Below are 26288 nucleotides of genomic sequence, written 5' to 3' on the forward strand. Positions count from 1 at the left end.
CACACAATGTTACGCTCCTCCCTGTGGGACTGTCTCACTGGAGCTTCTGAAGATACTCTCATTAAAATTTGATAGGGGTACAGCTCCATATAGCTTTATATTATGAGCGCAGTGCTGCTGTAAAGACACCGTTAAGTTGTTCACTGACAGAATACAGAGACTTTTTTGGCAAAACTGCAAGTTAAAGTATTAATTTTTAAGCATGTAAATGCATAGAGTATATACAGTAGAAGTCAGAATTATTAGCCCCCCTGAATTATTAGACCCCCCCCCCCCCAATTTCTGTTTAATGGAGAGAAGACTTTTTTTCATATCATTTATCAACAAAATAGTTTTAAGAACTAATTTCTAATAGCTGATTTATTTGACAGTAAATATTATTTGACTAGATATTTTTCAAGACACTTCTATACAGCTTAAAGTGACAATTAAAGGCTTAACTAGGTTAATTAGGTTAAGGTTAGGGTAATTAGGCAAGTTATTGTATAATGATGCTTTGTTCTGTAGATCGAAAAAAAAATTAGCTTAAACGGGCTAATAATTTTGTCCATAAAATGGCATTTAAATTTTAAATAAAAAAATTAATAACTGCTTTTATTCTTCCCAAAATAAAACAAATAAGACTTTCCCCAGAAGAAAAAATATTATCAGACATACTGTGAACATTCCCATGCTCTGTTAAGCATCATTTGGGAAATATAAAAAAAAAAAAATAAAAAAAAATATCAAAGGGGGCTAATAATTCTGACTTCAACTGTTTATACAATGCAGCAGCAGTTTTAAGCTGAAATTAACACTAGAGGCAGTAAAACATCAGCGTTTATAATTATTGGTCACTTCCGACTGGTTCCTCACAAAATATTGTTATCGGTTCAAAACACATGAATTGAGAAATATTTTTTCTCCTTTATTCTTGGCCAAAAAAAAAAAAAAAGATATTTAAAATATAAAAATGTTTAAAAAAACCTTCCTCATTATTTCAAAACAGATTTTACTTCGACTGCCCTGATAATGGCTGTTTCCCGATAACTTCATCATTAACCATATCTGCAGATGTAGCAGAATCATTGATTACAATGGGTTTGATTGTCTTTAGTTTTCTCACACTGCCCGTGTTTGCTAAACTTACTGCAGGGGTGCCCAAACTTTTTCATATAAAGGACCAAAAAACTTAATTGAGGGCTGTGGGTTAAGTTAAACTGTATTACATTAAATTTGCCATAGGTAATTTCTTAATTTATTTGTGCATTATTTAAAAATCGTCACCTTGGAATTATAAGGTTCTATCAGCGTTCTGAATGATTTTGAGATATTGAGCTTCAAAGCTTTTGCATTCCATATAGCAAACAGTATGTGTGTAACATTTGTTTTTCTTAATAAAAAGTCTTAAAAATAAAAACAATTTAGGGAAAAAATCCTATAATGTAAATAAGTTGTCATTTAATAAGAATATGTCAATAACTCAGTTTTGACAAAAATGTCAGATAGAGCCTTATAATTCTAAGGTGACGAAATAACTAGAAAACGTTTCTTTAAAACATAAAATAATGTCGCGGTATAATTTATGTTTAATAATGAACTTAATATAGTAAAAACATAAACAATCCCATTTATAACACAATGGAGTTCAAAGCTGAATACACTAGTCAAGCTGCTCCTGCCTTTGCCTTGATTTGCTCACCAATATCTTGTGCATTGTCCTCTATCTGTGAAGTCACAGCATTTACATTTTAAAAGTCTAATTCAAAAAGTCTCTTTTATAACATTCAAATGAAATGTTTCATTTTCGTTGGCTTTTTTGTAGCTTTTCAGTTGAACAAAGAAACAAAAAGTCCCTATCATTCTCCATCTCTTTTCAGATGGGATGGGGGCCAAAGCAAAGGTTAGCATGGGCCAACTTTGGCCCGCAGGCCCTACTTTGGGCACCTAACTTACAGTTTTGCATTAGGAGTGTTCAAATGTCTTTAGTCAGACACTGTTTATCTGCTTTATTTTACTGCCGTAATATCAGAGAGAATGAAAATGACACATGCAGTACATCAACACACAAGGTCGAGAAATAATTATACCTTGTGTGAGTTTTGCTTCGTTTCCTACACAACATCTTGCTTTGTCTCCTACATTACCAATATTGTTTCCACTATATTTCTGTTTATTTGCGATTTTAAAAATGGTATAGCCGTTGGCGTTTACTTCATAGTTTTTTTCCTGTATAAATTGTGTTAACATTACAAGTGGACCTAAATCATTATATATACATATATTTTTAAATGCAGTTCAGGAGCTCTTTGGAGTTTGCAACAGTTATGTATCTCCACATTTCTAGCTTTTCTGCATAGTGCATAGTAAACTTGCCCATTAAGTTCGTTCCTAGTGTGTGAGTCCTGTGAAACAAGAGAGCACAAAGCCTAAAAAACAGATTAAATGACATAGTTGTTTTTGCAAATGTAGTTTTATCATGCCTGTAGGTTAAAGCAGAGCTTCCTGCCACATAACGAGATTTCCACAGCTTCAAACTCACACATAAGCTGATGCTGTTTGTTTACAAAAGAGAGGAAGAACTTAGGTGTATTGTTAGGCGGGCTTCTATCCTATTGTACAGTGAATCTTCTCAAAGTTCACAAGAAAAAGCTACACAAATACGTATAGGTGTATTTTAATCAAGTTATTAGAGTGGCTGACTGTAGTATTGGTAACATAGCAACCAATAGAAAACAAGGTAAGGATATTGGAGTCATATGAGTGTAATATTTGCTACGTCAGTTTAATCTGCAAATGCATTTCCATCTCCCATTATTCCCTCCTCCATTATTAACCCTTTTTTCACAGTCCAAAACCACCTTAAATAAGCGCAAAAACTTTCGCGATTTAAGCTATTTTTTGTTGAAATTTGCAGTCTTCGTTCCTTGCTTCTTTAGCGCTAGATCAAAATTTGATTAACCAGCCTGATCTCACGAGAAAACGTAAGTATTTTACGTTTTGCCAGTTTAGTGGCTAATTCGTACGAATTCGTAGGAGTTCAGTCGTACGAAATGGTACGATTTTAAAAAGGAGGCGTGGCACCTGACCCCACCCCTAACCCCAACCGTCATTGGGGGATAAGCAAATCGTACTAAATTGATACGAATTAGCCACTAAATCAAAAAGTTACGAATTGCCATGAGATTGTGTTGGATTAACAGAGTAATGGAAACGCAGCTAATCTGCTTATCCCCAATGCTGCAAACCTATATTAAAAAGTAAAAACTATATCAAATCAACTCATATACGAGTCATGAATGTCCAGTTTGTAGAGCTGTGGATTAAATATAATAAATATTGTTCAGTTTCTCACACAAACTGACCATTTCTCCTCATAAGAGCTCAAATGCATCATAAGAAGCCACCAGGATTAATTTAGTGTATTTTTGACTCTCCAACTGCCAATAGCTATTGACTTGCATTCTTTGAATCACCAAGGACCAGCTAAAATATTCTTTAAAATCCTTCTGAGGAAGAAAATACTCTCAACGGCCTGAGGGTAAATACAGAAACAGTAAATGAAATGTTTTTGTCTTTTCTGAGATTATTAAACATGCATTTTAGCGCCACTAAAAGGACATTTCCCATTAAAACTCCCTTGAAACACCCAAGATTCAGCGCAATTTCAGTTTCCACCATAAGCACGTATTTTTCATGAGCCCGAGTTGGCTTCAGTGCCCCTGCTGCACACCCGTCACATAAAGAATTAACTAGTAGCCTGCAGAAACGTCTTGTTTAAGAGGAAGGACCAGAGCCCAGGGCGTTTAACCCCGGAGGACCCGCTGTAATTGGGTTTCCTTTATGAACAGAGCATGTGTGAAGCATCTGAGCCAATGCGATGGATAATACATGGTGCCAATCTTCTAAGAGGTAAGAGCCGAAATATGAAAGGAAATGTGACTCCCTACAGCTCGCTTTTCAGTGGGAGATAGAAAAAAAAAAGAGCCAGAGAGCTTCCCTTGCAGCATTTTTATTCCGAAAGCATCTCTGCGGCAGGATATTTGATGGAGAAGATAACTCTGTGTCTTTGTGCTCCAGTCGATTACTCTCATTAAAGAACAGAGTAACAATAAAAAAACACAATGCTCTTATCTAATCATCCCTCTTTTTTTTTACCAGAAGGACAATATCCATTGAACTAATGGACTGCTTTGTATTTACAGAACTGGTAGGGAGAAGTATTACCGAAGTTGGCCATATGTGCCAACCTCAAGCTGGCATAGATTAAAAAAAATAAAAAGAGAGAGAGAGCTAGAAAGAGGCTTACTGACAAAGACGGAGAGTTTAATAATGTAGTTCTTAGTGGAGGGATAGGAGGTTTCAAAGGGACAGAGAACAGACTTTTCTTTGCCTCTTATGTTTGTTTGTGCAATATTTATCCTCTTTGTGCCTTTGTCGTAACATTATATAAATCCCCTCAGAGGAAGAAAGAAAACATGCGGGAGAAAGCGTGAGGGATTACAGGCAGCGGAGGGCACTAAACAAGCATAAAGCGCATATTTATCTCACTTTCCTTATGTATAAAGAAACGAAGCACATAAAAAAAATATAAATATTGAATAGATATATAGCTATGTCCAAAAGCAAGTCCTAGTGTCCTTTAGAGGCGTAAAATGCATGTGAAATATAAGCTTTTAAATACATAAATAAAGTTTTAAATGTTTTAATCTTTGTATTACGAACAAAAAATTTAAAAAAATCTATTAATGAAGAACAAAAACTGGAAAGTACAGAAAAGTAGCACATCAAACATACAAATATTGAAATGTACTGCTTATAGTTATGTACAAAAGCCAGTGCTAAGTAAAACTATTATAAATCTAATTTATTCAAAGTGACCATTTTATTCCAATATTAATTATGATTTTTTTTTGTAAGATAAAGAAGTCCAAAACTAACATTTCGATTTAAAAATGATAAAAACTTGAATGAAAAGTGCTTTTTTTGCCTCTCAAACTGTCAAAAGCTATTGACTTGCATTCTTTGAATCACCAAGGACAAGCTAAAATATTCTTTAAAATCCTTCTGAGGAAGAAAATACCCCCAACGGCCTGAGGGTAAATACAGAAACAGCCAATTAAATTTTTTTTTGTCTCTTCTAAGAACATTGAACACGCATTTTAGCACAACTAAAAGACATTTCCCTTTTAAACTCCCTGGAAACACCCAAGATGCAGCGCAGTTTCAGTTTCTGCCAGAACGCCACCACAAGCACGTATTTTTCACGAGCCTAAGTTAACTTCAGTGCCCTGGCTGCAAACCCATCACATAAAGAATTAACTAGTAGAGAAATGTGATATTCTTGTATTACAAACAAATCATTTAAAAAATATAATATAAAAATAAAAATAAACTGGAAAGTATAAAAGCAGCACATCAAAAATAAAAATATTGAAATATATATAGACATGTCAAAAAGCTAGACTTAAGTAACTGCATTTTCTACGAAAGTGGTGAGAGCATCAAAGTAGCTTTATAGTTATGAGCTAAGTCGTTTGGCGGCAAGCAATTGGAATGTTGAGGTCCACCGCTTGAGAGGATTCCGGAGAACAAAATCCTGTGTTCTTTGGTTCCGACGACAGTTGTTCCTATAGTTTGATTATTGTGCTTGCCAGATTTCCAATTATTTAATACTGTTTTTCTACAGGGACATTTTAAAAAGTTACTAGCGAGTTGATGTGCATTAATGTTATTTTTTTTCTTTAAAAAAGTGGGAATCTCACACTAACTATACGGACAAAACAAAACAGTATTGCTGCTTCTGAATATTTCAGACAAATGGACACATAATGCAGTGGTTCCCAAAGTGGGGTGCGCAGTCTGACCACCAGGGGTGCACGAGCGAATGTTTGTAATGTTGTTATTGTTAATATTTTTATGCATTTATCTTGGGTAAACTTCACATGTCATAATTTTGAGAGAAAAAATAATTCACAGAGAGAGACAGAGAGAAAGAGAGAGAGATAGAGAGAGAGAGAGAGAGAGAGAGAGAGAGAGAGAGAGAGACATCACATTACAAATTGTAATTTACAACCTATGCATGACGCTGTGAAAATTGTCAACTTCATAAAAGCTTGTCCATTAAATTCACATATTTTATTATATTCTATGTAAATCACGCATACAGAAACAATGTGCATTTAGTTATTGTAATCAAAATGTGGAGTTTAATCGGAGAAAGGGGTGCTTGACAGAAAAAAGTTTGGGAACCACTGACATAGCCACACCACAAGCAACAGCTTGATCCTCCATAGTTAGGTGAATTTGACAAAAGGCGTAAAATAATAAAAAGTTGTAGGATTTTGAGACGTAAAATGAATGTGAAATAAGGTCTTAAATACATAAATCAAGTGGCTTGGGTGTTTTATTACAAACAAACATTTAAAAAACTATTAATGAAGCTTTGAAAAAGCAAGAAGACTAACCAAGTCTGGCTCTGTTGTTCGGGCTGTTTTCTCATGTTGCTATTTTCATCTTTTTACGATCCTTCTGAGGACATTTGGTCCCTGCAAAGTAGGCAAAGCCTGACCCACGTATAACATAGCTGTGAGTGAGTCTGTGTGTCAGCCAGTTCTCCATCCAAGAATGGTGAGTCACATACACACACACACACACTCTCTCTATCTACTCTCTATCTCTCCACCAGCTGTCTCCTTTAGTCCCCATGCCTCCTCATTTCCTCTCTCTTCACTCCTCTTTTTCTCTTTCCCTTCTTCATCATCCCTCTGTCACTCTCACACCCTCACCAATACACACAAAGATACACAAACACACACAGGAGTGAGTGGGAGTTGGACTGGATGGTAAAAAACCATCAGCAGATACCCTGCTGGGTAACACTGAGCTAAAGGTACTGAGGTCTCTGGTCTCTCTCTCTCTCTCTCTCTCTTTATCTCTCTCTCTTTCTCTCTCACATACACACACACAAACACACACCAATCCCTAGAGCCATACAAAAGCTTCATGTCCATCTCTCTTCTGCGGTTCCAGAGTTCAGTGGCATGCTTTAAATTGTACCTGTCAAAAGAAGCCTGCACTATAAAAAACAAGCTTCTTAAAAGTATTTTTGGCTTGGAGTACAATTTAAAACTCGATTATATCAGTAAATAAGAAAAACTGCAGGATTTTAGAACTTATATAAGATATAATTTGGTGAGTTAAGCTTATTACTAATTTTTTCTTTTTCTTTAAGCATAACTGGAGTAAAAATACTAGATTTTTGTGTAAAACGAGCATTTACTTAGTGCCAACAAGAGAAGAACATGTAGTTAAGATATACACTTTGGGGAAGTCTTAAAATCACAGTTAAAGTTCTTTGCTTATATTTTTGTTGTAGTTATTTTAGCACAAAAAGAACAACTCATTAAAAATAAATAAACAAACAAACAAATACACATACATACTGTACCAACACTGTAAAAATGCAAGGTTCCACACAATTCATTCATGTTTTCTCAACACAAGTTAATTAAGTAACCTTAACATATGGTTTTCACTACATAATTTTTTCCATGGCGAGGCACATTACATTATAGCTTTTTATTTAAAACTTTCAGTTGTTGCTGTTTTTTTATAGTGGGTTATAATAGAGAATAATAACAGATCAAACTTTTCTGTAATCGTAGCTGTGCTGTGCGTTATTTGTTTAACCTTTTAAGTTTACATGCTGACTGAGTGACAGAGCTGCGCGAGGCTATCAAACACGATGTAGCTATGATGAACACAGTTTCCATAATTCTACTTCATTTATAGATAAAGATCTATGTTTCTGCATACAATTGCTTTATCTTGCTGGAGCTTATGACCGTTTTACTTCAGGAAGCATCAATGCCATTCTGTAGGTCTATTTCTAGCAAATCTAATAAATGTCGGAGACATTCTTGTTACATAAACCTTACTAAATCGCACTTCAGCCATGTTAGTTTAAGAGCACGCAAGAAAATCTGCGCTTGAGTAGCTTATATTTGAGGGCTTGCAAAAAGTTGTGAAGGAAATCTGAGCGCAGACAAAAACATTTGCATGCTCGACTTGTGTTACTGCGATCACAACATTTGTCATTGAAATAACGCCATAGGTAGATGGAAGATCTGTGTAAAAGGCCTGCCACCACTGCTGGAAAAAAATCCTATAGGAAACACTGCCTTAACAGTATTAGCTGTTAGCTAGGATGCAATCGGAAGTGGTGTTAGTGAGACTAGTAAGGAGCACCCAACCTGTGGTCAGTATGGGCCCTAATGCCCCAGTATAATGAAGGGGACTCTATACTGCTCAGTGAGCACCATCTTTCAGATGAGACGTTTAACCGAGGTCCTGACTCTCTGTGGTCATTAAAAACCCCGACATCGAGGCCAAACTTCAAAGTCAAAGTCAGCTTTATTGTCAATTCAGCCACATGTACAAGACATATAGAAAATCGAAATTGCGTTACTCTCAGACCCAAGGTGCTTAACATTAATATAAAATATATATATAAAAAATAGTAGAGTTTAAGAAAAAGAAAATTTACAGTATATCCATTGCACATAAATGTGGTCTAAAAAAATATACATGGGTAATAAAATTGTAAACAATACAGTGACATTAAGGGCATATAGCAAATGAGTGCAAAGTAAACCAGAGTTGTGCAGATAAAGAACAGTACAGTGCAAAAAGAACTTCTAAACTTGCTCACTGGCCTCTGTCCATCATGGCCTCCAAACCATCCTTATATCATTATTTTCTTCATCACACTGTCTACTCTCCACCAATCAGCTGGTGTGTGGTGTGCGGTCTGGTGCAATATGGCTGCTGTCGCATCATCCAGGTGGATGCTGCACACTCGTGGTGTATGAGGAGACTCGTGGTGTATTTCTACATGCAAACTCCACACAGAAATGCAAACTGACCAAGCCGAGGTTTGAACCAGTGGCCTTCTTGCTGTGAGGCGACAACACTCCCTACTGCGCCACTGTGTAGAGTAAATTATTATTATTATTATTATTATTATTATTATTATTATTATTAACTAATTTAAGTGGATTAAACATAAAACAATTAAGTTGTCCCAAAAATAAATCTCAAAATGTTCTCAATTTATATAAGTAATTTGAACAAGCAGCATAAACATTTTTTGGAGTCTACATACATGAAAAAACAGATCATTATTTACTAAAATAAAGAATAATCATCTAAAAGTGATATACTGCATGACGCCACATGATCACCACCCTTTCAGAACATAATATACAAAATATACACCTTCAATATGTGTATGTATGGGGGCACAGTTTACACACAGGCATCTTTAGCCATTTTCATATTTTTGGGAAGTCATCCGAGGTAAGCATCTCACCTGCTGCGACCAAAAATACCAAATACCAAAAACACAACACCTCCATGACTTCTGCAGCTCCTACAGCATAATATTCCTACCATCTCAGTCCATCACTCTGATCCAAAAAAAAACACTGGAGGGCAACGTCACAGTATGTGAATATGTTGTACACTTTTCTCCACTCTCACTTTCTTGTTCTGCCTCCTGTTGAAAGGTTAGAGGAAATGGCCTAATTGTGTCTTACCTGTCTCACATCTCTTCCCGGTGAAGCCCTGCTGGCAGACACAGGTATCTGGAGCGACACAGGAGCCTCCGTTGAGACACTGGCCTTCACACAGTGCTACACACGAAACACAAAAATAAATAAATAAATAAAAGAAATGTCTCTGTAAACAAGACGTTGAGAGATAAGGCATGTGTACAGCATGTGGGTGCTAAACACACCTTGGAACAAGGTCAATACTACATATATCTCTCTTTTTCTCTCTTCTTTTTTAATGTAACGGTATTACTTTCTGTGAGTTTGGTGCAATAAGATTGACGTGTTTGTGCACAGTGAAGTCAAGCACACTTTTAAGGCTAAATGGTTGATCCAGTTGTCACTTATTAATTTATTTAGTAATGAATTTCTTTGTTTGCTTAAATTGTTACTTTTGACATATAGACAGGTGGAGCTGGGGAGGAGGGGGGTATCAGAGGAAAAATGTCGATAGATACACATATTTAACAACATGAGGATGTAAAATACTCTGCTACTGCTGCATGAATCAGCATACAGAAATTCACAGGAGGTTTGACAATGTATAACATTTGGTGGCAGTGCTTTTAGTTGTGCAGCTCCACAGTTGGAACTTCCTGCCTTTGCACATTCGACAAGTGGACACTATTTTCAGTTTTAAATGTCAGACATCTTTAATGATTTACTGGATTAATAACCTGTCTATTACCTTTCATTGCTTGTATTTTCATGATGTGCTTGCTATATACAGTAAAGTGTCCTTGAGTACTTTAAAAGGCGCCAATAAAAAAAGGTATTATTTTTATTATTATTACTATGACATTCATTTATGTAATGAATAGTCAGATCTTACATATTTACTTAGCAGATCACCTATGACACTAAATCAGTGGGAGCTCTTTCTCTTACTTTTAATAATCCATCATCCAATTGCAAAAATATTTTCAGATATATGAAGCAAAAAAACAAAATTTTCTTCTAAAATTAGCACATTTTCTCAGGCTCCTATGTCTTGATTTAGTAATTTCACTTTTATGCCAAAGAATAGGTTAATTACATTGATTTTAACATGAAATAACTAAACATAAACAGAAGGGGCTGAGAAAAATGCTCATTGTAGAATTAAGTATTGATTTTGTAATGGATACACAAATTAAAAAGCATGAGCATGTAAAACACTCTGCATGTATAAGCATACATTTGTAGGTGGTTTGCCAATGTATAACATTTATTTGTGCAATAAATGGGCACATCTTATTTCCATAGCAGATCACAAAGATAATCAGAGCGAGCTCTAGGCTTCTAAGCTTTTCCTTACTTTTACAGTATTAATCGATCATGATATTGCAAAACATGCACAAAGGAGTTCAAAAGAGTGCCATCTGAATTTGTCTTCTAAAGTTAGCATATTTTCTTAGGTTCCTATGTCTTTACTCGCTTTTATGGCAACTAATAGGTTGTATTCATCAATATTAACATGAAATAACTGAACATGAACATAAGAGAGAAAAACGCTCATTGTAGAAGACAATTCTAGATGGCACTTAAGAGGTTTTTGCATCTGAACTCTTCATATAGTTTCTACCTGTACACAATTTAGGCATGTTACAGTACAACATTAAGAATTTAGATATAAAAACATCATAAAAAAAAAACCTGAACACTATATCTTTGGATGGGGTCAGATGATTTTAAAAAAAGTAAACAACTTTTAATAATTAAACAACTAATATCTTTTGGAATAGAAAAAAATTTACATTTAGGAATAGAAGACATTTACAAACTCCTATATTAAGGGTTTTCTTTGCTACTCAAACTCATTCTCATTCTTAGACTATTCGTTATGTTTTCCATTCCATAGACTTTCACTGTCCTTAATCATTTCTGTAGTGTCTGTGGCTTTCTCTGGAGCCATTTGACTGTATTGTTCATTTTTACTGCAGCGAACAGTATTCATAGGAGGTACCTTCTTTTTTACTTTTTAATAAATCTGTTTTAACCCCTACCGGAGCTACTAAATAGCCTCAAGGTAAAAGAACGTTGAAACTTTTATTAATGAAACCCAATAATTTAGTTGAGTAAGGAACTAGAATAGGACAGTCTCAAAAGACTGTGTGGGTGTGTGTAGCTCTCCACACTCTCTAAAACAGGCACTCGCTTGATTTCAATTAAATTTGGTGATAATTGGGATGTCTAGAAAACAACGATTAGTCACCTTCCAATAGTATTCTGCTAGATATGATTCTGTGTTTTTCAACATAACCCTAAGCAAGTGTTTCTCAACCACATTCCTAGTGGGCCACCAGCTCTGCACATTTACCAAGTCTCCTTAACCAAATACACCTGATTCAGATCATCAGCTCAGTAGCAGAGATTGAAAGACCTGTAATGGGTGTGGCAAACGAAGAACACATCTAAAACATGCAGTGCTGGTGGTCCTCCAGGAACGTGGTTGAGAACCACTGCCCTAGGCTATTCCCTGCAATAATAATAAAACAACAAACAATGAGTAACAGTGTTGCAAATGTCTCGTCTGTTGCATAACTTTGTTTTGATGGCTGTCAGAAAACCCTGCTTTGAAATTAATTGCTTGGGATTTTGGTGGAATATGTAAATTTGTACAGTAGCCAAAGCAAAATGCAAATCCAAAATAATAATAATAATCCAAATAATAATGCCATATCTAAAGACATTTTTACACCTGAGCATGAGCCTCTCCCATTGCGTACCTAGACAGGTGGAGCTGGAAGAGGTGGAGGGTTTCAGAGGAAGACGTATAGACACAGTATTGCTATCAGTTACAAAGAAATATGCCACTGTTAGCATGTAAGATACATGCTACTTCCACTGGATATATAGAAGTATATAAGAACTTTGACAGCTGGAGCTGGGGGAGGTGGAGGGTTTCCAAGGAATAAGTATGGACACAGTATTGCTATAAGATACAAATATATGCTAATGTTACCATGTAATATACATGCTACAATACTTCTACTGGATGTAAAGTAGAACATAAAAACTTTGACAGGTGGAGGGATACAGAGGAAGAAGTATAAACTCAGTATTGCTATGAAATCAAAGATATGCTACTGTACTTCTACTGGATGTGTGGAAGTATGTAAAAACCTTGACAGGTGGAGCTGGGGGAGGCGGAGGGTTTTATTGAAAACAGCCTTAAGTTAAAACCAAAACACACTAGTTAAATGTTGAGCAGGCAATCGTATTAGCTGCAACGTCAACAAATGCTAATTAGCTGCTGATGCTATTGTAAATAAAGGACTAACGCAGCATATATTTGCTCTTACCTCGGCAGAAAGTTCCGTTACCGATGTACCCCGGTTTACAGGAGCAACTGTGTCCACCAACCGTGTTGAAGCAAAGAGCGTTTTCGTCACAGGTATTCAGTCCACGCACACACTCATCGTGCTCTGAAAAACACCAAAAAAGAAGTGTGTATGAGCGTGGGTTTGCACCCTTTCCCCAAACTTTTTGCATGTTCGGCACTTTCTATCTTCCTTGCTGCTGTTTTTTTCCTCAAAGGGAAAAAAGTTCCGCCTCAAAGATGAAAAACAGGCAGAAGGAGAGAGGAAAGAAAGGATAAAAACACTGAAAGGGGTAGGAGTCAGATGTGTATGAGCACAGTGCTTAGGGAATAACTGACACTATTGTACAAAAATAATGCGCCACAGTCTTTGCTGAAGATCGTCTGCACATTTGAGAGGCTGTCAGAGTTTTTGCACTAAGATTCTCTCTAGCTGGGAGGCAAAGGCTAAAAGAGCTAAACATGCATATTGCTTATTACATTTAAGTATAAATACAATAAATGTTTTTTTTTTTATTAATCAATAAAACAAGTTACATTTATATATATATATATATATATATATATATATATATATATATATATATATATATATATATATAGCACAATTTTCAGCAAATAAACAACTACTATCACTCATTTTGCACCATATTTAGAAGGCAAAAAGCATCATTCAGTAAAACAAGAGTTCCATACAAAATTGTAGCAGATAGGCAAGGCAAATTTACAGTGCTGAGCATAATTGAGTAAAACCCATTTTGAAAATGAATATTTGAATCCACTTCTCAGTGAATAAGGGTGAAATACATTGGTGCATTTGGAAAAAAATAGATTTAATAAACATTTTTATAATATTAATATTTTAGTTACAGAAGATCTTTAGAAATGGAAAGATAATACAATTGAATTGATGCAAAATATTGCAAAAAATTAGAAGTACAATTTTTAAAAAAAACATTATATATTTTTCGTTTCTCTTAAATTTAGGAATTAAAAAAAAGTTATTTAATATTTTTCCCTGACATAAATTTTGTTACTGATGAACTATTATTGTAAGCTATTTTGTTAGATAAGCTCCAGATTTGGCTTCAGTACTTATTGATCTAATGTATATGCACAAAGATAATATTGTAAAGCATCCTATTAAAAATATTAATTTAAATGAGATATTTGTGGGGGGGGGGGGGGTGTACTCATATGCTGAACACTGTATTTATATAGCACATTTCATACACAATGTTAATTTAAAGTGCTTTACAAAAACAAGAATAAAAGAAACAAGGAAAGAAAATTCTAAAAATAAATCATAAATAAATCAAAAACACACAATACAAATCTCATTTTTATAATGAGAATGATTTGATGATAGAAATTATTATTTTTTTATTGTGTTTTTGACAAAAAGTACAATACATTACAGGTATTCAGTGACAAAGGAAATTTGTTTTTAAGGATTATAACGCAACCATAAATCTTTTATTTTGCCATTAAATATCAAATCCAATTGTCAGCTGAAAGCCTTTGATAATTAAAAATATAATATTTTTAATCATATTCATAACATTTATCACTTATTTCTTGATATATTTTAGTAAATACAGCCCATTTCCACAAAAACATAGAATGAATAATGATAACTCATACTGTGACATTCACCATATTTTAAGTTTTGATTTAGTTACAAACACAAGGCAGTTTACATCATCTCAAGTCCCTATACCTGTATTTGTCTGTGCTAAAATATGATTTATACTATAATAAAAACAGCAAATAATATATTGTTTACTAGGGCACAGAGGTTTACATTGTAATAAAACCGTGCAGTGAAATTGATGATAAAATGCTTAGCAATCATCTCACAGTTTTGCAGTCTTACAATGACCTCCAGGTGACCCAGTGCTAAAAGAACAGCTTCACACAGTCTGCCTGAAATGCCAATGAAAGGTCCTTTGCCGCAGCCTCCGTCATTAATATTTCTCTTTGGGGTGGAAAATGTTCCCAAAGCAGCCAGGAGTTAAGGAGAATTGGAAAAAGAGTTTTGAAGGTGCTGTGTGAAAACTGCAGTAAAACTTCAGCGAAGCTCATAAATATAACATTCTGGCCAATCAAACGAGAGACGTTTGTGTCTAGTTTGAAACAAAAGTTATGGATAGAAAGCAAAAATTGTACTTTTTGTAGCGATGTACAATATATGCAGACAGCTTATTGGCTCACAGACAATATTTTTCTTTTCTTTACATTAATAGGTGTTTATATACAGTGGAGTTCAAAATTATAGAGATCATCAGAGTTATTCTAAGAGGAGTAAAATAGCCTTTATCACTTCTATATAATAATAAAATTTATATATTATAAACTCTGAAATAGTCTATAGCCATATCAGTCTACACTGAAAAAAAAGTGTTGCATGCAGAGCTGTTGCAAACAATTTATTTGTGTTGAATTTAAACAAATAAATTAAGTTTAATATTCTTCAACTTAATTTGTTTGTTTAAATTAAACACAAATAAATTGTGTACAATCACTTTACGTAAAAAATTTGAGTAAATCCAAGGAATCATCTCTGAATACTTTTTTTCAGTGTAGAAAATAGCCATTTTTTATTTTGCGATGCTCTTAGTACATGATGCAACTTAAGAAGGGTCACGATTTGAATAAGAAATGATCAAAATAGTTGCTAACGGTCTAATCTGATTCAATGATCTATGCTAAGCTAAGCTAAGCTAAAAGCACTTCCGGAGATCAGCTGAATAGATTCAAAAACAGTAAAACTCAACTATTTAACTCTAGGGGAGTTGTAAAATGGGTCTATTTCCAAAACCAAAAAGTGATGTGTTCCTTTAGAGCCCTAAATTCAACTGTAGCATTTAAAACATTTGATTCATCACTTTTTTTCTCTTATGTAATGACCCAAAAATATAAAACGTAAGCCAATAAAAAAAAAAATCGGTCCAATCTCAGCTCCATCAGCTCTCTCGACGCCAGCTCTGTTTAGCTCAATCAGTGATATTACAGTCATGCCAAGCAGAGTCTGACTGAGATGAATCCCTCACAGTGGACGTGTTTGTGTGGTCTGATTTCTCATCTGCGTTGACTCATCTGCCCATGACAGCTAAAGCGACACCAATTATCCTCCTAATTACTCATATTAACAAAGCTCTTCTCTCCTTCTCGCACACATATTCATTTGCTTTCTATCCTCCAGATGGGCTGATCTGACAGCCACCACTAGGTGAAAAATGGAGAATGTTTGTATGGTTTCCAGCACGCAACTATACTTTCATCTCTGCTGTTTTGTCTCTCCAATCCCCAATGTTTGCACCTGCCATGGCGTCTCTTTCTTCATGTCACTTTTCATCTCCTCAAAAAATCATCCTCCGCTGAAGCGAAACAGCCTAATCAACTTTAGTCATAAATCTTACAACCCAGATCCATAAATCGCTCTCATTAAAATGCCATTAAATCTTGTCATTAAAATGCACTTTAACTGATGAATGATGTTGATTGGATTGGTGTTCATAATGCTGCCATTCCTCGCCTTTGAACATCTCATACATTATCAGTTGAATTGTGGATCTTAAACACAGTATAATGCTGCTTTCCACTGCCGAATAATAAACTAAAGAATGCTAATCGTAACTTTCGAAGTCACAGGAATCACAATTACTTCATCTCAAATAAAATGATTTTGAATCAAGTAAACAAAGAACTGTAAGAAAAAAAAATAGTTTACATCTAGCACTATATTTTACATATTTTACTCATATTTTGGCATTTATTGCATCCTTTTTCCGCAAAATATGAAGAAAATTCAGAATCAAGTTTGAAACTGAGAGACAAAATCCGAATTGTTAATATATTGTTTTAATTTTCCCTTTTTTCCATTCAATTAAATAAATTCTCATTTATCTGTTGGCTTCCTTGCAATTTTTGCTGTTTATGTCTTGGAATTAATTTACATCTTGTTTTTCTTGCAGATATAAATCTATTTGCAATTATTTTTTCTCATATCTAGCGTTTATATCTGGGAACACATTTTTGCATGTCATGATTTTGCAATCCTGCAATCCTGGATTAACATGTTGATCCTGGAACATCGTTTTAGTTCGAATACCTATTCCCTACCCCTAAACCCAACTGTGGATTAATCACAAATTCAGAGGGAATTGATAGTTGGATAACAATTATGTAGAAGTGCATACACCTAACCATAAGCCTAAACTTAACATAAACGGTTAACATATCCATAAATTCTGACTGGCTGATTGGAATGTTGTTCCAGGATCAACAAAGATGTTAACCCAGGAACATGTCCTACTTGGTGAAATCAGGTTGGCGTTAGTTTTTTCCCACACGATTCTGAATTTATAGCTCACAATTCACATTGTGTTTCTTAGCTGTTTAAGAAATTAACTTGCAAAAGCAAGAAGAAATGTTAGAAAGCAATTATTTCCTTTATTTATTTATTTACTTTTATTCAGTTGTGGAATCCAAGCTTTCTTTCTTTTTTACATCAAACAGGCAGATAAAAGCATATTCCTCATGGGCAGATATGATTTTAGGAAAACATGATTGTGTTTGGGCATTTAGTGGATAATTTATTTCAAAATTAAACTCCTTTACTCATCCTCATGTCCTCAGTCAACCTGTATGACTTCTTTATTCTGTGAAAATCAAAAATAAATATTTGGCAGAACGTCCAAGCTGTTTTTGTTTTTTTGTTTTTTTGTTTTTACAATACACAGTTGAAGTCAGAATTATTAGCCGCCCTGAATTATTAGCTCCCCGTGTTTAATTTCTGTTTAACTGAGAGAAGATTTCTAACACATTTCTAAACACAATAGCTTTAATAAATCATCTCTATTAACTTATTTATTTCATCTTTGCCATGATGACAGCAAATAATATTTTACTAGATATCTTTTTAAGACACTTCTATACAGATTAAAGTGATATTTAATGGCTTAAATAGGTTTATTACGTGAACTCGGCAGGTTAGGGTAATTAGGCAAGCATTGTAAAATGATGGTTTGTTCTGCAGGCTATCGAAAAATAGTTAAAAAAAAACTAAAAACTGCTTTTATTCCAGCCAAAATAAAACAAATAAGACTTACTCCAGAAGAAAAAATATTATCAGACATACTGTGAAAATTTCCTTGCTCTGTTAAACATCATTTGGGAAATATTTAAAAAAAGAACAAAATATCAAAGGGGGAGGGGGGGGGGGGGGGCTAATAATTCTGACTTTAACTGTAAGTGAATGGTGACCCTGATTATAAGAGGCCTTTGGTTTCTTTCATTGTACGTAACAGAACAGCATGAACATTCTTCAAAACATCTGCTCCAGACAGAAGATGAGCGAATGATGACAATTTTAATATCAGAGTGAAAGATCTCTTTAAAAAGTTGAAACTAAAGGAAGAAACTTTGTAAAAGCGTTTACATGGACAGTTCTGTCCAGAATAATGAGCACAAATGAGCTGATTGGAAACTAACTTCCTTTTAAGCTTAACATCTGCTGACTGCCAAGAAGAACTAATGAAGCATTATGAGAGAGACGGGAGGAATAGAAATTCCCATAATGTCACTTATTAAGGCAATTTTTTCCTCTAAAATAACAACTAACGCTAACTAATGACCGGTACTGTTGGTGTTACTGACAAATCATCATAATATGCTCTCAGGTTTGTTCATTGCAGAGTAAAGAATGTAATTAGTAAATATCACTGAGCCGATCGTGATTAGGCAGAGCTTTAATGAACAGATCTGAAAACAGTGGAGCGCAATTAAAATAATTACAGTAATTCCAATAACTTCTGATGTTTTAAATTAAAACAAGATCAACTGATTAAAAGTGCTTATTTTTTATATCAGGTAAAGTCTATTCCGGCTTCAAATTAAATGAGCTCCGGCTTGATCTGATGTGACTGCAGCCTGCAGATTATCTCGTAATAATCCCACAGGCAAAATACTCAATGTTTTTCACTGTGCGACTGCACACATGAATAATTGAAAATAATAATGTTTCGCCAGCCTTGCTGAGACACTATGTAATTACAGAAGCACATCCACAGCTTTGAGCCAATCCAAAAAACTGACGCACGCCTTTCAACCAATCATCAAAAGGGGAAGAGATCCAGAGGGAAGAAGAGAGATTAAACATATAGTGTTAAACTGATAACTGCTGCGAGTAATGCATTTATTAAATGGCTATAAAAGCAGCAGGGTGTGCATTTAAATGAAAAACCATCTCTCACCTTCACGATTCGACTAAGGCTCATGCAGAAATGAGTGTCTTGGATCATTTCAGGGAGTTTTAAAGTAAAATGACTACTTAGTAGCTCTAAAAAAGGTGTTCAGTTTTGTCAGAAATGCATAAATGTAATTATAATTTTAAAATATGTACATATTGCCACAGCTTGGAAGTCAAATAGCACTAAAAAGACGCTTTATTGCATTTAAAAATAACACCTAAACCTAACCAATAGTGTTGAAGAAAAAAGTGGCATAAATAAAAATAAAAAAATGCACGTGTTAATGTCAACCATGCCATTTACCTTATTTAAACACAGCTTACAGCACAGAACTGAGTGATGCAAGCTTACTACAATGAAAAATTCATGCAGAGATAGGTATGTGATGGAAATGTCAACTCGGGGTTTAAAATGAACACCTTTCCAGCTGTCAAATGCTGATAAAAATGGTACAATTGGGACAAACGGGACCTTGGTACAGTACATGACCTGTATCAACACACCATCACATTTATCAGGTTGGTTCTTATATCTGATTCATATTCTATCACTTTTCATGTAATCGATATAAGAGTTCTCCCTCAAAAGCGAAATAAAAAATACATATAAGATAAATAATGGATGCAGAAATGCCACGTCTTTTAAACCCCCCAAACATAACATATATTTCAGTTTGTATTGGTTGTGTGTGAGAGAGTTTTTTAAATAACACATCATATGTCTTTTTAAAATCTTTAAAAGTTGAGTCAAACTGGATAGCAAATTAAAGGTTCCTTTCAAACAAGTTCTATGTATTTGCATCATAGAACATTTTGTTATTGATATAGTTAAAATAAAAAATAAAAATACAGAATATAGGCTTACATTTTTTTTGCTATTCAGCAACATAACACAAATGCAGCCAGTATGCTACAGCTGAAAGTGTGAATTCTGTATTACACATTATAATGTAGCTTGTACAGAGCATCAAAATTCAGGAGAATTCCATTGGCCTGGTCATACATTGGGAAGATGCAGCACCACTTCCACAAGCTTTCTTCATTCTCTAAATAAGTCCCCTAAATATGTCCCTGTTTGTGCATACACATCTGTTTGTGCTAGAATATTACAAATATAAATATATGGGACATAACTACAACCATAATCGCAAAGAGGTGCTCCGCATGATCTCTCCTCCGCTTTCTCACAACATAAGCCTTACTTTTGGGACATTGTAATGTAGCCTATACATTGAGACAGTGTTTTTTTATGTAATAAACTCAGTAAACACTTGATTATAAATCATAATGAATAATAAATCCAGACAAGACAAGCAGATGAGCCTATAATCTAAACATGACTTTTTAAGGTTTGTAAATGCAAAGAGCATATCTTTTTGATGAACCTTGTATTTACAGTAGATAAGTGTGTGTGTGTTTCATAAAATTATTGATCTGTCCAACACAATTTCATAGGAAATTAGTTGCTTTAGTAGCTATTTATGTTAATTAATACAATCTCATTTGCACATTTCATAGTATGATTTGCTCATCCTTCAATGAGGAGTAAAGTTAGGGGTGGTGTTTTGGAGGTTTGCCTTGTACAATCCTCTTCGGATGTTATCGCTCGATTGAATGGGCGTTATCAGTGGTGATCTCCCAACCTAAATAATTCTGCTTTTTAAAATCACGTTTTCACACAAATCATTCGTACAAACTATGTATTTTCTGACAATGCATTAAATAAATGAGATAAAATAGATATTTTCTCATGAAACCATGCATCTGTCAGTCTAGCAAGATCGTGACAATACATCAGATGCTTTTCAGCTCAGTTAACTTTTTTTCATCTTCAGTTGATTATGTTATATCGCTCCTGCAAAAACAAATGGAGCCTGATGGCGAATAAGCAAAAAAGTGTGCAAAACGCTCACAACCAATAGAAAACAAGCAAAAACAAAGAGCCTCTAACTGCAATAAGAAGGCTTCTGTGCAACCGATCGGTGACTAACAATGAACTTGTAATGAGAGCGATAATTCTAATTTAATATCCAGTAACAATTATAAGACTACTTTAATAAATCTTTCTCCATCTTGCTGCACTGCTCAAAGTTTTAGTCGATGAAAATCAGTCCTAACACCATTTAGCACCATTTAACAAAACCACTCTATACCAGCATATTTAACTACTGACTCCACACTCAATGTTGTTCAGTGCTGTTTAACTGATGATGGTTTCTTCAAGGCCATTAGAGGTTTGCTTAAAGAACACAATAAAACAACTAAGCAATGAAAGTTATTCCACGGAGCACTTTCATACAGCAAACCGGCTCTTTCAACACACACAAAAAACAACATGCAGCATTAAAACGAACAGAGGTCATCATCCACCACGAAGCCTGTCAGCAAGGTCAGCGTAATGCAGACAACTTGAAAATAATAACAATAAATAATAACTAAGCAGCTGGCCTTGATCACACGTGCCTTTCTAAGAGGATCAGCAGAAAAAAACATTTCTTGAGTAGTTTCTAAAATAAAGGCTGAATTAATGGTTGGCTGTGAGCGCACCTTGCAGGTCCAGGTGCTGTTTTTTGTGCTTCTTAGAGTATTTATTGAGACAGAAACCTTCCTGGCCTCTTCGTTGTAATTAATTCAGTTTTAAAGTAGGTCACAGAAGGACTAAGGCTCATTTATCGCGAAGATGTTCCCTTGCGCCGTGTTTTTGCTTCCTTATCCCGCACTCCTGAAGAGATTTAATTGCTTTTTTTAAGTTAAAGATCAGGAGCACGTACCATCTGTACTTTCCCTTGGTGCAATTGTTCGCATATGCTCTTACTTTCCCCCTCCTCCCAAAAAAACTCAGCTTTTTTGGGTCTCTCCCTCTGTTTAATTCATTTTTCTTTTATTGAATGTCTTATTAAAGCAAAGGTAAAAACAATGCTTGATATGTTGCATAAAACAAACCTCATTAGTACAAAAAAAAAAACTAAATAAATAAAAGAAATAACATTTTGTTGGGTTCTGCATGTGTTGCCTGGAGATAAAACACATCAAACATTATTTTTTTTAATTATGTCTTAGTAATTTGTTTAAAACCTTCTCTCTATATTTTTGCTCATATTAAAATAATTAGCTCCTAGGTTTACTTGTCATGTTTTATATAAATTAAAAGGTAGATGCTCTACTAACATACACACACACACACACACACACACACACACAAGAACATAATTAAGGAGTATTTTTCAACTACAACAAGAAGGTCGCTGGTTCAAATCCCAGCTAGACCAATCGCCATTTCTGTGTAGAGTTTGCATGTTCTCCTCGTGTTCGTGTGGGTTTTTTCCCAGTACTGGGTTGCAGTTGTAAGGGCATCTGCTGTGTAAATCATATGCTGGATAAGTTGTTGGTTATTTCCACTGTGGTGACCCCTGATCAATAAAGGGGCCAAGCCGAAGGAAAATGAATGAATGAATGAATATCTAAATAATGAGATATATCAAGTTACATTTACCTGAGAAGCATACTAATATATTAAATCTTATGTTATACTTATAAAAATTAAGTGATTTTATGATCTAAAAATTATCAGCAATGTAAGAAAAGTAATCTTGTATTTAATTTAAATTATCTTTAATTTTATTTTAATTTTCTTTCTTTTATTTTTGACAACATTGATTTTCTGTTTAATTAAATTTGACATTATTGTTAATATTAATATAAAATAATTAGATGAATCTTTATATATTTTAAGTCTATTCACTAACAAACCTGTTAAAAAAACATATCATTACATTTGTTTATTTATAATTGTATTTATATATTATCACTTTATTAGGTACACCTTACTAGTAACAGGTTGGACCTCCTTTTGCATTCAGAACTGCCTAAATGCTTCGTGGCATAGATTTAACAAGGAACTGGAAATATTCCTCAGAGATTTTGGTCAATGTTGACATGATAGCATCATGTTGCTGGAGATTTGTCGGATGCACATCTACGATATGAATCTCATGTTCCACCACATCCAAAAAGTGCTCTATTGCAGGGGTGGCCAACCCTGTTACTGGAGAGCCACCTTCCTGCAGATTTCAGTTGCTACCCATATCAAACACACCTGAACCAATTAATTAGGACCTGAACACCACGTGATAATTACAGGCAGGTGTGTTTAATATGGGTTTCAACTAAAATCTGCAGGAAGATGGCTCTCCAGGAACAGGGTTGGCCACCCCTGCTCTATTGGATTGAGTTCTGATGACTGTGGAGGCCATTTGGGTACATCGTCATGTTCAAGAAACCAGTCTGGGGTGATTCACAATTTATGACATGGAGAATTATCCCTGCTGGAAGTGGCCATCAGAAGATGCATATACTGTGGTCATAAAGGGATGGACATGGTCAGCAACAATACTCAGGTAGGCTGTGTCGTTGACACAATTGGTACTAATGGGCCCAAAGTGGGCCAAGAAAACATCGCTCACACCATTACAATGTGCTTAATTTGTGAATTGCGAGGTCCCGGAACAGATCGAGGTAACAGATCTAGCATGTTACCCGAGGATGGAGAGGTGTCACGCACAAAAGCGGAGAGGGGTAGTGGGGGAGGTAGGTGATATTGGGGGCGTTGGAAGGTGGAGGGTTGTCACGGACGAAGGACGAAAATGAAGAGCAGGGAGTTGTTGCGAACGAAAATGAAGAGGCTTGGGGAATCCATAAGAAAGTGAAAGTGAACAGCGGATGGGAAAGGAGGGTGGTTGAGGAGGGGGATCGGTAAATGAGGTGCCGGATCAGATTTCAGAGATCTGAGATGTTCCGATGTTCCGGCACAAATTAAGCCCTGCCATTACACCACCAGCAGCAGCCTGAACCATTGATATAAGGCACGATGGAGCCATGTTTTCATGTTGTTAATGCCAAATTCTGACCCTACCATCTGAATGTCACAGCAGAAATCGAGACTCAGACCAGGCAAGGTTTTTCCAATCTTCTATTGTCTAATTTAGGTAAACCTGTGCAAACTGTAGTCTCAGTTTCTTGTTCTTAGCTGACAGGATTGGCACCTGATATGGTCTTCTGCTGCTGTAGCTCATCCGCCTCAAGGTTCGACATGTTGTGCGTTCAGATCGTCTAGACCATGCCGAAATGCTGGCATGTGATTGGCTAATTATTTCTGTTTAACAAGCAGTTGGACAGGTGTACCTATTAAAGTGGCCAGTGAGTGTATACAGTATGTATATACACAGTATAAAATGTTTTTTGAGTGAAAAAAGTACAAAAACAATGAAATTAAAAATGTGAACATAATTAATAAAATATAATTTACCCCAACAAATGTGGATTGTCATTTAATTTTGGATTGTGGATTGTTGGAGCAGGTGAAAAACGAATTAAATAAGCTTTTTAAAAAGGCAGGTACTGTTGTGATGTGTGCTACTCACTATAGAAGAGATGATGGACAGATTTGTCAGTATGATGAAGTACAATTGTCATCCCCTTTTTGATACAGTCCAAGCGTGTGTAAGCTCTTTTAGCTCAAGATTAATTCAGCCATGGTGTTTCAGTGAATGATACAGGAGGTTATTTTTACCAACAGTGATCAGATTGAATAACCAATAAGCTAAAGTGTGCAATATGAATGCAATTTTATTAATAATATTGCCTTTTATATACATGTAATTAATTTTATAGTATGGAGACTTTTGCTGTGACGTGAATTTCCATTTGGGATTAATAAAGTCTAAACAAACAAACAAAATATACCAAACAAAGCTTATGTAATGAGGTTGTGGTGTTTATAAAACCGTTTTAACAGCCTGGAGTCATGCCTTAACCATAAATCCTTCACAAACTTTCCCTGGCACATGTGAATTGTCACTGTACTCACCTGTGCAGGAGTAATCATCAATACGGACGAAGCCAGTGTGACAGACGCACATAAAAGAGCCTGGTGTGTTCATACAGACGGTGTTCTCCCTGCAGTAGTGTTTCCCCTCCGCACACTCGTCGATATCTGCAAACACAACAAAACACACGCTGTACTCTGACCTCAACCCGACAACATCCTCAAAGCATTTGGGAAGAGGAACTGGCAAAAAGCAGCATTCACACCGCAGCTGTGATCAATTAGCAGCATTTGTCAAGAGTGCTGGAAGATCTAGTCATTACATCACCGACCAAAAACACTGCAGTTCACACTGATTAAGGGAAAAATAACAGGAACGCTAACACCATGTTTCAATGAATATTTAAAGGGAAGCACAGACTTTTGAATTTGGTAATTTAATCAAGCATTTGTTGCCTTGAAACCCTCAAATTGGCTGCTTATTTTCTATGGAACAAAAACTAAACTACTAAATAAACTGCTTTCAGTGGTTTAGTGCTTAAAGATACTGTCCTTTTAGATTATTCTAAATCATAAAATTACTATAATATGCTGGCAGATATTTAGGGAAAATGCTAATTGAATATATTTGATTATCTGAAAAACATTTGTGAGCTATTCTCCTTTGAAAAGGTGGTTTCTGTGTTGGAGTGTTTGTCTTTGTTTTGGTCTGGATAACTCCGTCTGCTGCCCGTTTACCAATTATATTTGGGAAACCTGGGTTGGAAAACCGAATTTTTTATTTCAGTTAGGGAGGCTATATTAATATTTGAGAAATTGTCTCCTCCAAAAGACAGTAACAGTCTCCGAAATATAGATTCAGAGTTATTAAAACCTATTGTATAATTGAACTTATTTTGCAAATTATTCAAATATTACAAACGTAAACATCAGCTGATCGGCTAAAAGTGTGTGGCTTGATCTGCAGACATGGTCACGTTTTGTTGGTGTCTTTAATCTGGCAACCTGCTTGTATGTCATGTTGAAGAAGGAGGAGTCAGGTAAAAAAATTAAAATAAAAATAACTCTCAGGGCTTTATCATGCAGCTGGTGCAATAAGGCGCGAGATGTTTGGTGCGATTTGTTGCTATCTCAAAACAACGCAACTCAAATTTTCACGTTTTGCTCTACGTTGTTTAAATAGCAAATCCATTTGCGCCACTTTGTGGAATCTCGGATCTAGAAAGGAGGTGTGTTAAGGTACATTAATGGCAGGTTGCTATTTTGAGGAACTAAAAAAGACTGCGCCATTGACCAAAGAAAAGCTGGTCTAAAGTC

At 35.2% G+C, this 26288-nt stretch overlaps 1 protein-coding gene across 2 annotated transcripts in view; it reads right to left on the reverse strand.

The window, feature by feature from the left end:
* Window positions 1–26288, reverse strand: part of nell2b (neural EGFL like 2b) — an 81201-nt gene that overhangs the window by 21627 nt on the left and 33286 nt on the right. The window contains exons 13-15 of one of the 2 annotated variants that reach the window (XR_012402004.1): window positions 25014–25139; window positions 12878–13000; window positions 9523–9674 (exon numbers count right to left, since the gene is read on the reverse strand). Coding sequence is in view for 1 of the 2 variants with exons in the window: in XM_002661379.7 (XP_002661425.1) it covers window positions 9579–9674; window positions 12878–13000; window positions 25014–25139 (345 nt within the window). In the remaining variant the exon portion in view is untranslated. The remainder of the gene's footprint in view (window positions 1–9522; window positions 9675–12877; window positions 13001–25013; window positions 25140–26288) is intronic. The other variant, XM_002661379.7, reaches the window with a different exon arrangement.

Source organism: Danio rerio, chromosome 4, assembly GCF_049306965.1.
Source record: "Danio rerio strain Tuebingen ecotype United States chromosome 4, GRCz12tu, whole genome shotgun sequence".
NCBI classification, from domain to species: Eukaryota; Metazoa; Chordata; class Actinopteri; order Cypriniformes; family Danionidae; genus Danio; species Danio rerio.